We start from the raw sequence: 18,881 nt of genomic DNA, 5'->3' as shown, positions 1-18,881 counted from the left end.
CATTTACTTTTCCACATGTTTGAAATTTATTCAAATGCGTTTATGTAATGGAGTGACTCTCCTTGACATGAATTTGGCAGTTAGCCCTTAAATGTTGAGTAACCCTGGCTATAGTGAGGTCATATGACTGTGCTGTGTCCAGTAGGAAAATAGCAAGCTGTCCTTATTTCACACCCCTTTGGATTAATCCTGAATTCATACGTTTTACTGTTTTTAAAGATATTTTCATTCAAGCATCAGTCAGATGTATGGAAATAATATTCTTGGCAACTTAAGGTCTGTTTAATAGTTCTTGATTTCATCTCAAGAGTTTTAGATACAGTTACTGATTTTATCCAAAAGGCATTGGCAGTTAGAAAATATGCCAAGTCCCTAGTGTTACTATCCACTTTCATTCAGATATTCAGATATGCTTAAGAGAGCAAGGTTGGAGGTCAGATAGAGTATTTACATGTACTAAACGGGCCCTGACAAAACACAAGCATTTCCCTCTTATGGGCTTCAATCTGACATGCTGCTTAGTAATGTGGGTTAAGGGTCATGCTGCCAGTGTGCCAACTCAGGAGAGAAATGTCTGGTAGTGCTATACATACTTACTCCATGGCATGTACATGTGCCTTTTTTTTTTTTGGAGTAAAAGTAGTCTTGCTTAAGTAAGTTCCAAATCACTGCTTTTATGATTTGATTACATTCATTGCTTCTTTTATTCATTTATCTACATGCATTAATGTAAGTCCCTTTAAGAGGCAGGTGGTCTGCTGGGGCTTGGTTATCTTACTACCACGCCCCTCGTGGTTGTGTTCATGTGGCTAAGCCTTAAACTACAGCGGGAGATTTCGATGAAACAAAATATCCAACGCCACACTTTTTCCACTGTCCACTTTCAAACAGCGCAGTAGACTGACCACCGCACAGAGTGCAGCGAGCTCCGGCTGTAAAGGCTGGTCTAAGGTCAGAACATCAGAGAAACGTGCTGGCACTGAACTGACAGAGAGCAGTAAGTTTGTCTGTTATGGATACATGTAGCACTATCGGTACACAATATACAGTGTATCGTGCTCCAAAACTACCACTACTACTGCTTTCTGTCGTGTAAACGCACGGGGTGACTGTGTGCGGTTGTGCAATGGTATCAACCACGAACCGATGAGGACAGACAGTTTATGCACATTGTGCAAAGCTTCTTTAATTTTTTGTATACATGGTTAATGAAACTTTTCAACCACAGATGATTCTCCCCAGGTTAAGGTGAACACAATTGTTTTCAGTGGGCAGTTTATGATGAAACACCAGATTATATCCTCAGCAGCCAAATAGGCTTTCTGATATCTGACATTTCCGTTCAGATTGACAGATAGATAGATAGATAGATAGATAGATAGATAGATAGATAGATAGATAGATAGATAGATAGATAGATAGATAGATAGATAGACACTGATTTGATCCTTGGCTGTATGTGATGAGAACTGGAGCTTACTGTGACTTCTATACTGGAAAAGTATAATCATGCATCGTCAGTGTGATATATGATTTAGACACACCAGCTACCCACCATTCAATTTTCTGAAGACTGTTCCCAGTTTGGCAAGGTATTTGAACTAAGTTGCCCTTAAAAAGGGCTTTACTTATTGCTGTACTTACTCCAACACTTAAGTAAAAAAAGAAGGGCATCATTCAAGTTGATTTTTTTTTTTTTTTTATTTAAAGTTGCCCATGGATGTATTTACAGCTTGGATTCGGCATGGATAGCAACGAAGGGGTCCTCGTCTCTGTTGCTGATCCTGAAGTGGGCACGGCCATCACCTCCAACATGGATCTGCTTCCCAGTGCACCTGTGTCCCTCCTTCTGGCCAGAGATGACGTCACAGTAGGTGCCACCGGGCATGCCAGTGTTCAGGGTCACATCCAGGTCCCTGAGGGGGAAGACAAGGTACATGTTGTTTTTAAAACCCAATAAAAGGATCTTGCTTTATAATTTTGTTGTATTTGAGACAGAATACAAATGAATGTGCTAACTAATAAGATGTTGATTATGGATAGAGAAACCAAAAAAAAGAAATATTAAAAGTACAAGTACCAGTTTTATAACAGAAATTCTTCCAATGCACTGTTGTAACTCATGGCTGACTGCTCTAGTTAGTTTGTTTGTAAGTTATATTTTAGTAGCCCAAACAATTTGTTAGATGCTGACATGCATCTGCATCTTGTCCAACACATTTGTTTTATCTGGTTATTATTAGACTGATTGATTAGTTTTTGTCAGTACCAGTTAGAGTACTCAGATCTTACCAGTCATCATTGTTGAAGATGATGAAACCACGATTACCACGTCCAAATGCAACCTGGTTGCTCCTGTTGTCCCACCAGTTGGAGTGAGGCTGTCCATTGACCACATTACGGAAAGCGACCATGTTCCTAAAGGGGAGATAGGACAAATTAAAATCATCTTGTGTATGTAGAAGTTAATAATATTCCATGCGTAAAGTCAACAGATGGTATGTGCTGTCTTGCTTCCTGAGAACTCACTTGATCTGACGCCATCTGTGCTCACACACCCATCCATCTCCACAAGTCTGGTCAGGGTTGATGGGAACAGACTTGGTGGATCCATCACCATGGCTTGGAGGGCCCATCCAGTCATTCTGATCCTACAATGATGGTTTAATGGGCTTAACAAAAAATGTTCCAAATACACTCTATATGTTGTATTTGATCATTTTCCCTAATTAAGAAAAGTATGTACCTTTCCGTTCACAATGTGGCGGTTCCAGCGGAAGCTAGACATCACCCTGGTTACTCCGTAAGGGTGTGCCAGCATGTAGCCAACGGCCATCTTGTAGAGCCTGGCGTCCCAGAAGGTAACAATGGACGCACCACCAGCACCATGGCCCCTCTGGTTGTCGTGGTTGTCAACGAAGACGAGAGCATTGCCATTGGGCATGAAACCCCAACCCTCTCCCCAGTTTCTGGAGACAAGAATACAATTTCACTAATGAGGAGGAGGAACCAGTTCAAGTCAATGATCCCTAGAGACCTTTGCAAGTAATAATTTGTTCAATCCAGCAATTTAGGCAGCAAATGGGATTGTAGCAATGATATGTTTAAATAAGCTCTACTAATATATCAGTTTGAAATATGATTTAGGCAGAAACACTCATACTTGGTGTAAGACAGCTTCTCGCCGTTCCACTTCCTGAAGATAGTTCCCAGTCTGGCACCATATTTGAACTCAGTTACCCTTCCCAGATGGAAGTACTCTCTAGATGTAATGGGCTCACCACCAAGATCAATAACCTAGAGGGAAAACAGCACATAATTAATAAATCTATGTAACGTAGGAATGGTTTATATTAACTGTACCATATCAGTGATTTGTGAATAGACAAAAAATGATACAACAAATTTTGATCCAGCACTAACAGAAACCATATTTCTGTTGTTATATATTCATGTTTGTAGTGAAGACAAAGCGAATTAATTTTTTTTAGATCACAGGCTGCTTTTGTAGGTTGCTTACTTGATTTTTGAGTTGAGCACCTTTGACTTCAACCTCTTATAGCATCAGTATTGCCTGTATATACAGGCGGTTGTAAACTAATAGTCATATTTTAGATATTAGGAGTCGTTTCCCAATCTGCACGTGTTTGTCATCTAGTGTTGGCCAAATATGAACAGACAAAAGAACTGGTACTTCTGTGTGCGGAGTACCTCCTGGAAGATGAAGGGTCTGGAGCCACCAGGGAACCATTTGGTGTTGAGATTGTGCAGACGGCCATAGATAGCAGCCAGGTCGCCGGGCCACATGTGCTTGCAGGCATCCACTCTGAATCCAGCCACACCCATGTCAATCAGCTTGTTCATGAAGCCTGCCACCTTGCCCCTAACGTAATCTTTCTCCAAGGCAAGGTCCAGCAGACCAACCAGACGGCAGTCACGAACCTGGGGCAGTAAATTACCATTTACATCACAGTTCATAGCATTCATGATTTATAACACTTCACACTAATAATGATCTATTTCAATGCGCATATTTGTGTGTAGGCTTTTCATAACATAATTTGTGTAATGGTAACTGGCCATACCATTTAAATGAACAGACTACAGCCTGACCAATAGATCCGCTGACTGGTTTTATCGATATAAGCTACTTGCAGATAAATTGGTAAAAGATAGGTGCGTAAGTTATTTTTATACCAGTGTCGTGATTGTGTAGTCTGGCCACCAGAGAGCGCTGTGACTTCACTGCTGGCAATATAATAGGTCACCAAACGCATCACAGCTCAATTGACCACTGCAGAGCAGAATTTAGTCTACGTTTGTGCTTATTTTCATATGTAATACATTTCTTGGATGACAATAAACCATCATTTCGCCTTTTGTATAACCTATAGAGAATTAAGCCTGGTAGTAGTCATGTCAGCCATGCCTGGTTTTGTTGCTGAAAGCTGTAGTAATTGAGGAATGTAGGCTACAGCCTGTTGAAGAACTTGATTTTGTATTGATGTGTATTCTTGGAATAGGTAGTGTGGCAGTTCTCACAAGTAAATGAACAACAGCGCTATCATTTTCAGTTTATCTATCTTTCCAATTTTTTCACTTTTACAAAGCTAGCTAATTTCATGGCTCATCTGTGGAAGACAGCTAATGAGCCATTAATGCAGATATACTCAGTCTTTTCAGAACTAGTGCCAGCCACCGTAGCAAATGTCTTATACACATTTATCAAAACAGCCGGTTAGAACAGATAATATTAGCTGTTCATTACCTGATTGGCATCACCATAGTTCTCAATATTGCCACTTCCAGTCCTGCATTTGTGGTCATTGAAGTCCCAGTGGGTAAATGGGACACTGGGGAAGTCCTTTCTGCCAGCACTAAACCAGCTTCCACATGAGGAGTGGGTTCCCTCTCCACCCCCAGCTCCACACATGTGGTTGATGACAGCGTCCACATAGATGTTGACCTGTGAATAGATACAGGATTGTAAGTGCAACACAACTAATCAACACCTCCCTTGTCATTTTCACTCCTTTTCTTCACACATTAAGTGCATTCTCAGGTCAGAGGAATATGTCAGCAGCACTGATCACTGTTGGTTTGCTGCAATGTTGGTGGTCCAGAAACTCAAATGTAGCTGCAACAGCTACAGGAAATGCCTCTAATAAAATTGTGAATGATGGTTCCTCATGACAGAGGCATTCATTTATATCAGCGTTGTAATGTAGTTTACCCCAACATTGTTGCATCTGGTGATCATGTCTCTCAGCTCGTTCTCGCTGCCAGATCTGGAGCACAGGTTGTAGCTGATTGGCTGGTATCTCTGCCACCAGGGCCTCCAAGGATTGTTAATCACAATGTGCTCATTTGGAGGGGAGATCTGAGCAACACAGAGGAAACATATTAAAATAATTACCACTTACACAGCAGGAGCTGTCAGTATACAGAAGATCATAGTGTCAGAGTGAGTCTAAGAATTATTAAAGGGGAAATATCCTCTTTCTTCTAAGTCCATCTGACTTAGAAGCTATCCACCTGTGTTCAGCCATACGTACCTGAACTCCACCAAAGCCATTAGGACCCAAGAAGCGCTCACATTCTGCAGCAATGTCGGCCCAGCGCCACTCAAACAGGTGGACAATGGCTGTCCTTCCATGCTTGGTGTGAGGGTTGTGCTGGGCAAGGCTGAGCCCGAACAGAGCCACCAGAATCAACAACTTCATGCTTTCCCTGGATGTGCGAGAAAACCACACTCTCCTGCTGCTTTACCTTGGTATTTATACACATTTTCTCCCTCTGATGGACCAATGAGAGGCTCAGAAACATCACCATGGAGGTTAAACAGGTGCCTCTTTCTCATGGCTTCCTACCTTGTTTCAAAACCAGCACAAGGAAAAATAGCTTCAAGGCACGTAGAAACTTAGAAGCATGAGGTGTGCATAGTGTTTTTGCCCCATTATAAAAAATAAATAAAGAAGTGGCTTAAAGAGACTAAAAATATCCTAAGGCTTTTGTATGCATTTTCTTAAATGTCAGTGACATATCTGTTAGGGAGGGTCTCTGTGGGGGTCAAAACAAACTGAAACTTCTGCTGAAGAGGATCACACTTGCCTCTCACTATGTGGCAGTAAGATGAAATTCAGGGATTCAGCAGCAACACTAGCCCTCAAAAATAGTATTATCTGGCTTTTTTTTAATTACAATATTACTACATTCATCGATTAATGAGATTTATCTTGCACTGATTCTGATATGAGGACATGAAATTGTACTTTAAAGCTCTTTCCACTCAGAACATGACAGTTTAGTTTTATCCTGTTTTAGTATTTGTTCACATAGTCCAATAAGTAGATAATGTTGTAACAAGTAGCTTAAATCTACTCTTCTCCTTAAGTGACTTTCTGTGTCCTGAATTTGGCAGTTAATTAAATTTTGAATAACGGAACAAACTCTGCCCAGGAGGGAAATAATACTATTTATGTATCTCATGTCGATGTGTTGTGCTTTTCTTGAATTTTGAATTTTTTTGTATAGAAATTTGAAGTGTACCTTGGATTCCTTCCAAGATTTTAAAATGTATTATGTTTCATTGGCATTTCAAAAACTGAATAGGTTTATTCAAGTATCAATCACAGTGTGTACAAAAATGTGCCAAAATTCCCAGTAACAAACTGAGGTTTTGTATTTATCAGATCTTACAATCAGTTGGGCTTGTTATATTAAATTACCATAACAGTGGTCCATTTTACATTACTGATGTTATCACATGCAAAAAAAAAAGGTTCGATGTGCAGCGGTTACAAAACATGCCTTGTATAACTTCACGGTGTTACTATCCGTTTTGCACGAAGGAAAACCAATACAGATAAGCTACACTCGAGTGAGAAAGGTTAGAGGTCAAATATGTTATGCAAAACAAGTTAACTAAACCAGCCCTGACAAAACACAAGCTTTTTCCCATGAGGGGCTTCAGTTTGACCCTCCACTTATAGGTACTGTATTTGGGACAAGGGTCGTGCCACCAGTGTGTCAGCTCTCAAGAGAAATTTGTGGTATTACATAAGGTTAATCCTCAAAATGACTTAAATTACTTACTACTTAAATAAAATTATAACCACACAGTACAGTGGATTTTGCACTACTAAATTCAAACTCATTCTTTTTAAAGCTGAATTCATGCCATAGAGTATGAATGTATATATAGTGAGCACAGAGTATTGTGTGCTTAGTTCTGTCATTAACAGCTCAAAAAACATTCTTAACATTGTTTTACTAATTGTTTTGCAAATTTTCCCCCAACACTTTTCTAAGGTCTTTTTAATAAGGTCAGAAGGAAAGAAAAATATTCCAAATTTAATTCATTTAGTTCATTAAATCCTGTATAAATGTGGAATTACATTACTCCTGAATGTGCTGCACAACTCCACAGCAGTGATAAAGTCATGTCAGTCATAGCCCTGGGATGTTATAACAGTTATGGTGGGATGTGCTTTTATATTACAATAGCTCCTCCAATGGTCCTTGAGAGAAACTGCTTCACTTAAAAAATATACAGTATATACATACATCATTCTGTGTTCACCTCATGTTCTATAACAAGATTTCTTCCTTAAGTAATTGTAGTAAAATGCCTATATATGTATGTAGATATTATTATTTTGTTCATAATATAGACACATTTATTAATTAGCTATTAATATGTGGAATTGAGAGGGAATAATCATAAACTACAAATTTTATAAATAACATCCTCTGTATCATTGATTGTATTAGATTGTATTCCACATTATTTCTCAACAAGTAGGATATTTCATCAGCAAAGCCATATGGCTTCAGTACACATGCCTAACAACATGGAAATGAATGTACTTATGACACTAAGGGTGCTCTGCATAAAAAAGGGCAGTTAATGCCACATTGTCTGTGGTTTTGTGTGTATTGATTTTGTAAATAAGGCCTGGTACGCCTCGTCATGCCTCATCCCACCTGCTTACTGTCTGACCCAGCTCCTGCCCCTCCCGTCCCCCCTGCCGAGAGTGTGTCAAATGGACATCTGACCTGCCTTACTGGGTTTCGTTCCGGATCACTCCTCCCAGTGAGTTTGTGGGTCACAGGCATGTGAAAGTGAAAGGGCCCAGACGCGTATGTGGTGGAAACACTCGCTAATAACTCATCTTGGTGCAGACTGTGAGTGCTGACACATAAGGACTAAAGGGATAAAGATCAAATTTTACAGTGCAGGTTTTGTTCTCCGGTTGTGATGTCCTGTTCACAGCAGCAGCACTGTTCTCTGGTGTTGTTTGTAGCTGTAGTAAGTGTCTAAACAAAAGAGGACTCTGAAAGGTATCCTCTGCTAATCTTTGTCTGAGCACTAAAAGCAAAATCCATACAGCTGGGTTGATTATGAAGTATGTAATGTAAATGGAATTTAAGGGAATACAATAATATGATTTTAGTGAATTGGAAATTGAGTCCCACTTGAGACTTAACTCTTAACTCTTCATGAAATGGCTTGACAAAACCCTGAAATTTAAAAAAAAAAAAAAAAAAAAAAAAAAAAAAAAAACTACAATGGTTGTTCAGTTATGTATTGATATTTGCTCAGTCTCAAAAGTCTGGAAAATAAGGCTAGATTTATTCTCAAATATTTCATAGTAAATGCTTTTCCCAGTGGTTTACTTTGTTGTGGATGATGAAAGTCAGATGATTTTATTGTGAAACTTACTCATATGTTGGAACTTTTTTGTTTAAGTGTTTATTATTGTCATTTTCACCCTTCAATGTCAGGTCAAATATATATGTATTTTTAGCTCTTTCATGGTTATAATAGGAACTGTGTGTTAATACTGTATCATTAAGGCTTCTTTTGAGTCAGTGGCAGGAGGTTTTTTCGCTTATGATGCAGCATGCTCTTTGGGAAGAGATCTTAAAAGGAGAGTTAAGGCCCTAACTTGCTCACATTTTCCCATGGGCCCCAAAAATTCCAGTCAGACCAAAGTCCTTTCCTGTATGGACAACACAGGACATACCTCCAGAGGCGATGAAGGGTTTGGGGGACAAAGCTTTCTTTCACAGCCCAAGCTCAGAGACCAGGTGAAGGGAGAGAAGCTGGTCATTTGATTCCTGCCCCTGGTTCTGTCATGGGAAAGTGGAAGAGTCATAAGGAAGTGGGAGGTCGGAGGGTTGCCTAAAGATTGGGGGGGGGGGGGGGGGGCAGAGAGAGATACAAAGAAAAGGGGAGGAATGTGGTCAGCAGGTCAGGAGAGAAAAGGAAGAAGAGAAAAGAATGAGAGGTGAGTGTGAGGTGATGAAGTTGAAGACAAATGAGCAAAATAAGAGAAGTGAGAATGCATCAGATGGCAAAGGGGGTGCTGCTGTAGTTCAGGGCAAATGAGGGAAAATGCAGAGGGAGTAAGTGGAAAAAAGAAGGGGGTGAGGTAAAAACCATTAAGAAAAAAAAAGGAGATGGGAGAAGGATAAGAAGCTGTATGTGCCTCGTCTGCTTCCACCTCAGGTTGCTCTTTCAGCCCAACAGCTCAGGTTTAAGAGCCGCAGGCAAACAGATAGCACATGGCATGCTGGATAAAAGCTCTGACACAGTGTGCAGAGTTCAAGTGGTCTAACTGGTGTAAATGATATTGCAGATACAAGGCAAGTGAGGTTATTTTTAAGACAGAACTGAAAGGGCAAGGCTGCATCACTCATTGGTGTCGGAAATATAAAAATCCACACTACATTGGATGAAGAGGTGTCAAATGAAAACTCCAACCACATTTACAGTCCGGTAATGGTCTGATGTAAAGCATTTGTTGCTTCACTGGGTACTGCAAAAATTTACTGCCCTTAACTGTGCATGGCTTTTTAATGATCCCAGTAATTCCATCAAGTGTACTAACAAGTGTTTCTTACTCTGACAAGAAGTGTGTCACCACATTTTTCCCTTTACGGTTTTAAAATTTTCAACAAATGAGTCGCTTTTTGGGAACTTTTCAGGTTTCCTCAACTAAAGCTAGCCATACCACGGAGGAAAAACTCCTATAAAGTGAAATCCACAGGCTCTTCCAATGGAAAGTTTCAGCCCAGTATCTTCCTTTTTTGCCATCATGATATGTTGTGCAGATGTTGGGAAAAGCTTTCCATCTCACTGCAAAGAATAACAGCAGCAGCGGAAGTCCCCCAGGAGAGGTTCATACTCTGAAACTTAACTAATACACACACACACACACACACACACACAGTCAGACACACGTGCACACACAAATGTGAGTGTACACACTCAACACAACACAAACTCAAACACCTTGATGTTTTTAGACAAGTTGTAGACACTTTCTTCCTCTCTCACACACATGCTCCTCATCCATCCTGAGACACAGGTTCTTGTAGAGACACATGCTTCTCACATTGAGACATTAAAGGAACATGTGTAGACTGTAATCCTGACCATATACATTACAGTGTTTTTCAAATTGTCCACGTTAGAGAATCTTAAATCTTTTACTGGGACAACCTTGACCTGGTATGATAAGGATTACACGTTACTGGATTTTGAATTAATTGAAGAAAATAACAAGTACCCATCACAAGTTACTAGAGCCCAAAGTGTTGTCTTCCAGTCTTCTACCTTGTCTGAACAACCAAGAACAAACCTTAGGCCACGTTCAAACAGATTTTAGCTCTGCATGAAAAAAAGCAGCCTCCTTATTCGCTTGAAAGGCCAGCCCAGCTATACAACACGGTTTCCAACACAGTGTCATCTGGAAAAAAGTTGAACAAGGCTCAACTTTTGCCGCAGCACATATGGCAAGACACAACCTTATGTTAACATGCTACACTGACAGTACTGACTTGAAGATACCCAGCAGGTATATCATCACTTAACATCATCATCATGTTGTTAAGTGCATCTTAGTTCAGCATTTTAACCAATGGTGGACTGACCAGCTGACTAATGTTGCCAAAGAGAATGAGAGTTAAGTTGCACACTTTGAAAAGGCTGTAATCAACTTTTTTTTGTTTTTTATGTGTCTTTGTCAAATTATTTTAAGAGGCACTACACTTGTACTTGCACAAAATTGAAGCAGCACAGACTGAGATACAGAGATTTTCTTATTCCATACTATGTGTCAAGCTTTAAAGCTAGTGGATCAGACATTTTCTATAATACAACCAGCTGCTTTTTGTTAAACACTCTCTTCCTGATACATGCTCCCATCTTTCAAACTCTACACCTCCAGTTTGGAACACAGCCTTTTCTGTTATAAATTTGTAGTCTTGATAACCTTAATGGCATCATAATATCACTGTGTAACCAATCTTGCCTGATCAAGACTTACATGAAACAGCAATCCACTAAATCCTAATTTGCTAAGACATGCTATGCACTACATGCCTTCAAGTGAATTTTACTCAACTTAATAGAAAGAATGCTGTTGAGCTGCTTGTGACTGGAAAGTTCACCATAAAATTACAGATGGAGTCAATTTTATGATCCTCTTTCACAGTAGTCAGCGGGAAATGAGAGCTTTGCTTTCATGGTCATAAGCTGAGCAACAGTTTTACTGTGAGGAAAATTCCCGAGCTCCCCTGTACTGACTGCTTCTGAAATGTTTGTAGTTTCTTCTCCTTAGACATTTGTTCCCTTTTATTCTACAATAACAGGGAACTGAAGGATGCAGAGCTTCAGTTGTAGCCCTTGGGAAAAACTCGAATCCACCTTTGCCTCATTTTCTGTGATTTTCTTCAACGACTAGTTCATGATATTTCTAAGAAACTAATAGCTAGGTGAAGAACTTATGATGAAACCACATTATTGATTTTCTGAACTATTTATATAACACTTAAAAGGGAAATCACAGTATGAACTCCATAGGAATGCAAGCTTAAGATAAATCAGTTTTGCTAAAAATCTGTGAATTTTGAGAGAACAGCAGTAATCCCTTTGAGTCTCTCCCACACCTGACTGACTGTCAGCCTTTTCCATGATATCACTGCTGGCTTTGTGATATAGAGAGTTTCCTTTGTTTTGCAGTGCTCTGCTCCTCGAGAGCAAGAAGGGAGGAAGATGAGAGCAGGCTTGGTGAGGGGGAAGAGCAGGCAGGCATCTTTCAAATAACACAGTATCAGCCTCGCTTTTATCAGACATGTGCTGGAGTCCTGCCTCAGCTCACCAGCCACATCAGCCAAAACATGTCTTCCATTATCACTCCATTCTTACTCTGCTGGTTATCACTAGTTTTTCTTAGATTGGTAATTTCAACAGACACCAGAATTTGTGAAACATAAAATGAATGTGAGGCACCATTGTATGATAAAATTATAGTATAAAATATTTTGGTGAATGGAAATAAAAGGCTTTTAATTGGCAACCAAGCTGCACCTCAAAATGCTCACCAGATGATGAACATCCTCACTAAACTGCAGCAATGTGTGGGACAGATGTCTGTCTGTGGCACAGGAGGTAGTATTCAAGCACTGAAATCATCTCTTAAAACACTCCTATTCTCTCCCTCAAGAAAAAATAGCAACAAGTCTTTAAAGGCAAAGGCGCAGTGCTGTAGGTCTGAGGCTTATACTTAAAGAGGAATAATCACAGGTTGTATAGTTGGCACGGAGAGGGAAGAGGTTGGCTGTAAACCCTGACCTGATCTCACACTAATGAGCTTTTGCATAAACATACCGAGCACCCGCCGTTTGTTCTCTACAGGCTTTATTTGTTTTCAGTCGTAAACTGAGTAGTCCAAGGTTTGCCAGATCTGTCCAAGTTCCTGTCTTCAGCTGGCTGCTTCTCTGTACTTGCTGCCATAACAGTAGCCAAACACTACCTCTGTGCAAGGCACTGGCATAGACATGCACACTTGTCTTATGAGACAAGGGCTTGACTTTCAGGACATAGACATAGAAATATTTCAATCTGGAACTATCGGTGCTGAAAGTTACATATTTATGGTATTATGTGTGTATATATATATATATATATATATATATATATATATATATATATATATATATATATATATATATACTGTATATAGATTGTAAAGCTTCTACTCTAAATCAGACTTACCAAATAGACTTTAGCAATATAAAGCTGTCTCATATTTCCTTATTTTACCTCTTAAGACCCTTTCAGCATATGTCTTATTCACAGAAAGTCTTCTAAAGTGACTATTACCAGCTCAGATTCTACTTCACACAAAACACGACAGGGAATTATTCAAGTTTCCGTACTTGTAACTCCTAATTGATGGCCTGTATGGTGGATATCTTCAGCTATTAATCTTTCATACATTGCACCTCCTTTAGTCCTGTGAGCTCCAAGCGCATGACGTATTAATTAAGAAACAATGCTCTCTTTCTCAGAGAGACGGAGACAGAGAGAGAAAAAGGGAGGAACCTAGGGGGAGACAAGGGGGTGGAGTAATAAAACTCATCCCTGCTTCATATTGTAAAATATTTAACCCAGTTTTTCATGAGAAGAAGTGAAAGCCCTTTGCCTGAAAGTGGTACAATGATGCTGTAAAGAGTCATGAATGTATAAAATTCAAACATGTTTACATGCAACCATGAGAGAATAACAGAAAATGACATGAATCAGATGCTATGGCCTTCACTGTCAACATTTCTTAACCTACCTACAGGGAATTTTGGAGTGATGTAGCAGACAGTGCTCTCTTTCACCATCATCAAAACACAAAATGAGGGAATATCTTTTGGAAGAATGGTGTTGATGCCTCTAATAGACTTTCAGAGAATTGAAGAATCTATGATGAGGAGGACTGAAGCTGCTCTTGTGGATTATACAGGCACAACACCTTTTTAAAACACATTTTATTGTTTTTCCTTCACACTGATTTATGCTGTTTTTTCCTTTAATTTGTTACCTGTCTGTATTTCAAAGAGAGATCTCCTGAATTTTCGGTCTTTGATATTTTAGTGGGTCTCTTGAAGTTTTATAGGAGCAATTATAAGGCCTGACCCAAATGGATATTTGTCATTTCTAGTACTTTGTATTTTCTTGTGAAATAGTTTTCAGTAAAAAAAAAAGTAATGAAAATTGACTTCAAAATAGTTCATATCCCAAAATTCTTGTCATCCAGTATGACTCCACACATACAGAATTTCCTCACTGTCTAAAGAAAACTGTATCTCCAAATTTGGTGAACATTTAATGCTTTTTTCCTTTTTTCCTTTCCTGAATTTTTCCTGTCCCTTTATGGACAGAGAATTTTTCATTTAAAAACCCAGCAGACTATCTTAAAAATGCTATCTTAACAATGTGCCATCACAAATCTGAGAACATAGTCGCTTTTCTCAAACAAGTTCATGAAAAGTCGACCGTTTTGAGAGACCGCATGTTCCTGTGCAATAAGATGTACCGCTTCCCAAGCTTTTTGCCTTGCGATCCCTTAAAACAAACAAATGTCATCTTGCAACCCCTCATCACCAGCGGCATATGCCTGCCAGTTGCGACCAGTTCAATAAGAGATTGGCCATTTTTGTCTTGTTTTATTTGAAAACTATTTTTGAGTCCTGAAGAAGTAAAATTATCCAGTAACTGAAATGACATAAACAATGTTTAGAGGAAACTCTTGAGACATGTTTTCTGCTTTCCTCTAATCTCACATCCGCCGACCCCTAAAATTTACCTCTTGCCCCTTTATGTGGGTCCCCAGGCTGGGAGCCACCGCAACAAGAATAACTGTAGGTTTTCCTCACTTGCACTGTTTGACCACCTCTAACACTTATATGATTATGTTGTCTTCATATCTTAAAATGTGGCAATGGAAACCCTGTCTCTGCTCTTGGTCCTCATGTTTTCTTCCATCTCTCCCTTCTGTTTCCTTCCTCCCTCCTTTTTTCTGTATGGCTTTCTATATTTCTATAACACCCTGACAAATACCTTTACAGCACCACCATAAACTTGGCCAGGATGCCAACTTATATCCATTCTCATTTAGGTATGAGAATGGATGTTGACACAGAGGCTCTGTAGGATTTCCAGGAAGTTAATTTTGGAGGACTTCCACACGGCATTCTGGAAAGACCCACTTCGAGCCAAATCAAATTAGAGCCCCCAGAGTTGTGAGGGTTTGCAGCTGAATGAAATTCACTCCCATCCAACCTGTCCCTGTGCATCTATGTTCTGTCTATTATCTGCTCATCCCAAAACACACCGTCGTCGCAGAGGGCCATCACACATCATAAACACCCAAGCACCGGGCCTGTGAGTGCACTTGTATGTTTCCAACACAAGGGGTCTCTGTAAGGATTTGCTGAATGAGAGCCAAATTGCTCAGCAAACAAACTGACAATTAGAAAAACCCTTGGATCCCAAATTAAGCTCACCTCATCAAGCCAGGGGGAAGGGCAAGTAAGTAATCTTGTGCTCTGGAAGTGGGTACTAGGTTTATTGACTCTTTAAACTTACAGAGGAGAGAGATTTTGCCTGGGATCTCTCCCTCTTTATCTCTTTCAGTTTCAATTTCAGTTTGGAAATAAATCTGAAATTTGTTGCCAAAGTATATAGGACAGGGAATATGGGGGGTAAGGGAAAAGAAAAACGAGCAGTAGTGATTATAGTAGAATGTCCCTATGTGCATATTGCCATTGTGCACTTTGGTCAACAAATCTTTTGAGTGTTGAGTTTTTATAATGCAAGGTTTTTGTTTTTAATGCACTTCAGTGTACTTTATTTGGGTGTTTCCATTTTCTCCCACATTATGCTTTTACACCATAACATGTCAGACTAAAATATTGCAATTTTACTAGTCCCTTTACAGAAGAACATTTTATATGCAAAATCTAAGACTACTCTTATAGGTAGGAATTTTAGCCTAACAAGAAACTATTCAACTGCAGGGCCACAGCCAGGATTTTGATAATCCCCTTGACATCTCAGCCTTGACACCTTAACCCCCTGACTCTAACCCTAACCAAAAAGATTTGTTTTATTCAGTCATTTAGACATTCACTTATATCTTCTTTAAATGCAAAGTCTGTATCACACTGCTCTGGGAGAAATATAAATACCTTTATTATATTTTGTATTTCAAAACTCTCCATGTGTAATTTGTGTGTATCATGACCTCATGACCTCTGTTTCCTCAGTGACAGCCCTGTCCAACTGCATTCAAAGTAGTTAAAATTAGCTTCACGTCAATCAGAAAAAGATATTAAGTAAAAACTTGGGACAGTCAGGGACAGTAAGCCTCTAGTGTGAGTACCTTTACTTTTGATGACAACTTCTGCAAAGATGCAAAAATAAATGCTGGTAGCATTATAACCTCATCAACACTGCAGAGGATCAAGCCAAAAATACAAAATAAATTTAATACAACATTTTTATAAGTCATGTCATCGCCCACCATTTGCAGTTGTTTTCAAGGCTGTCTTGAGCAAAACTTTGCAGATGCTCTATCACAAATCAGATTTAGACCTATAACTCCTGTGTTGTTCGAGTGCTGAACGGTGCAATAAAAGTGGTCTGTCAGTCACTCGTATTTGTTCTTTATTGAGTGTGATCGAGCTTCAGCCAAACGTCTGGAGCCAAACCTAAGTCCAGACCATTATTAAGTGTGTGTGTAGCACATATCTGGAGCTTGTCTGACAAAACCACTCAGTATTGGGGAATGTGGGTAACAGTGGTTTCTGTAACATAGCTGCAGCTATAAGGCATTGATGTGACATCATGTCTTCAATTACACTGACATGATCGCCGGCTGACGTTGCCACTTGTCACATTTGTCAAAAGAGTAAGAGCTTTCTATGAAAGCCTGGAATTTTCTCCCTGAAAAATAGAAAATAGTTTCTCCAGGATGAATTATGTCATATAATAAATATAAAAGTTGAAGATTCCTTCATGCACATATCACTTCTAACTCTTTTGTTGTGTGTACAAAGGACCTTTTCCTTATTCCTCTCAATCTTTTGGAGAACCATCAATCTTAAATCTTATTTTAAGCCTCTCTCCTCACTGAACAACTGCAACTTTTCTTAGAGACTGAACAATGTGCCCACATTTCACACCCACTTACACCTAAACAGGAACTTTAAAAGTATAGCCTTTAACTTTGTGTGTACGTGTGTGTGTGCGCGTCTCCATCCGTGAGTGTAGCTCTGCATGGGTGTGCATTTGCTTCACAGTTTATGCATATATGTGATTTTCTACGTTATATTTGTTCCAGGGTATCAATTTGGTGAGCAGGGCTTGACTTGGTGGCCAGTAATAAACTTCTATTCCAGTGCTGCCTGTGCAGCGGACTTCACCACAGGCAACTATGTGGCTGGCCACCCGTGCCACCACAAGGGGAGCCATACATTTGACTGGTATGAGTCACAGGCCCTTTACTATGGCTCTAAGATCCAGGGCCACAAAGTGATGAATCAATGTGTCAGGCTTCAAAGTAGCTTTGAGTTTCAATTATTTTAGGGCTTTTAATTAAGTTGAGGTTTAAAGAAAATTAATAAGTTAATATAATGTTAATTGCACATGACAGACCATCATAGGATTCACCAAGGACAAGCTAATGTGACTGTATTGTTGTCCTATGAGCAGTCTTAGCTAATTCTTGAATTTTATGCTGTAATTTGGTTGAGTTGAAAGTGTTGTACCAGTCAAAACAACAAGTTTGAATGCTACTGAATAATACATTTGGTGTCTGTTGAAGTAATGTTTTTTTTTAAGATACTTATATACTTATATACTTATATATACCTCTCTCTATGCTGTGGTTAAGAAGTAAGCATGTTATGAATTACTCTAAGTGTGGTGTAAACTGTATTTAATATATATAGCTGTTAAAAATGCATAGTTTTGCTTCAATGCTTCACACTTTAACTAAGAACTCCTGATGAAATATTTCCTCCTAAAAAGATCAGGCTTGCAATATAGCCTTTTCTTATTGTGAACAAATCCCACAAAAAGACCAAAACCAACAATGGATTGATCTGACTAGACTTGTTGGACTAACTAGTATTGTCTGCTATAGAACTCTATTGTCCAGAAACCATCAAAAATACAATGAGAACCATCTTTAAACATTACTGTGAGCACTGCTATTTTGAGTCATCCCCACACACACCATCCTACTGCTGTAAATAGTCAGTAGAAGACTAAATGTATATTAATCCTGTAAATAGTCCACAACAAATGCTCTGTTTACTCAGCTGTTCACCATCTGTTTAGGCAATCATTGAGCCTTTTGTTAAAAAAGAAAAGAAAGAAACAATATATTTGCAACCCATTTTTAAAGATTTACATTTTCATTAGGGACCAGAGAGCTTTGGACTGAGTGTCACAGACAGAGCAGGGAATTCATAGGATTTGTTGACAAAAACATATATGAAATAACAAATCCTCATTCTTTAAATAATTCCTAAATGTAGTGTCACTGTATGCTCTTCACAGAAGGTATATCACACTGTTGTGAATATCTTCTTTAGTCTCACCAAACTGGGTCATCAATCAGATTTCTCAGATCTCAGCAGTCATAACTTCCTCCTGGATCTCATCCCGGTATTTTTGTTAAGACCTGTATAGCTAAAAGGAAAAATTAAATATATAGGAAAAAATGCTACCTGAATCATAGTGAAAGCAAGGCTGTCTTTGGAAACAATGACACTCCTATTGGGAGGAATGATTCCACATGCGGGAATGTGTTCTCACTCTGTTTAAATGATTCCAGACACACTGCTCTCCCTATCGGCTTTACGCGGGTGCATGGGCAGCCAGCAAGCATGCACGTGCATGAGAGTAAATGCACCCTCCCACCCCCTCCATTCTACACAGTCACACACTCAACGTTTGGATAGTTTAGCGCTAGGGGCTCCACTGATCTGCAGCAGCATCACTTGTCAGTGACTTGTTATGGCGTTTGGTA

General features: G+C 39.3%; 1 protein-coding gene across 2 annotated transcripts; it reads right to left on the bottom strand.

Moving 5' to 3' along the window:
• Window positions 1-1,682: 1,682 nt before the first annotated feature.
• On the bottom strand, window positions 1,683-18,656 carry LOC108884213 (alpha-amylase). 2 transcript variants are annotated; one of them, XM_018677968.2, is made up of 9 exons: window positions 18,580-18,656; window positions 5,234-5,380; window positions 4,769-4,966; window positions 3,712-3,942; window positions 3,164-3,297; window positions 2,747-2,969; window positions 2,530-2,651; window positions 2,293-2,418; window positions 1,683-1,916 (listed from the first exon to the last, which is right to left on the bottom strand). In XM_018677968.2, the coding sequence occupies exons 1-9, from the start codon at window positions 18,586-18,588 to the stop codon at window positions 1,727-1,729; spliced, it is 1,380 nt and encodes a 459-aa protein (XP_018533484.1). In that variant the 5' UTR covers window positions 18,589-18,656; the 3' UTR covers window positions 1,683-1,726. The 2 variants fall into 2 exon arrangements, with proteins under 2 accessions (XP_018533484.1, XP_018533479.1); XM_018677963.2 differs by lacking the exon at window positions 18,580-18,656 and adding an exon at window positions 5,556-5,770.
• Window positions 18,657-18,881: the final 225 nt, after the last annotated feature.

Source organism: Lates calcarifer, linkage group LG4 (genome assembly GCF_001640805.2).
Source record: "Lates calcarifer isolate ASB-BC8 linkage group LG4, TLL_Latcal_v3, whole genome shotgun sequence".
Classification (NCBI taxonomy): domain Eukaryota; kingdom Metazoa; phylum Chordata; class Actinopteri; family Centropomidae; genus Lates; species Lates calcarifer.
Note: the sequence above shows the minus strand (reverse complement) of the source record. Positions and strands in the feature narration are given on the sequence as shown.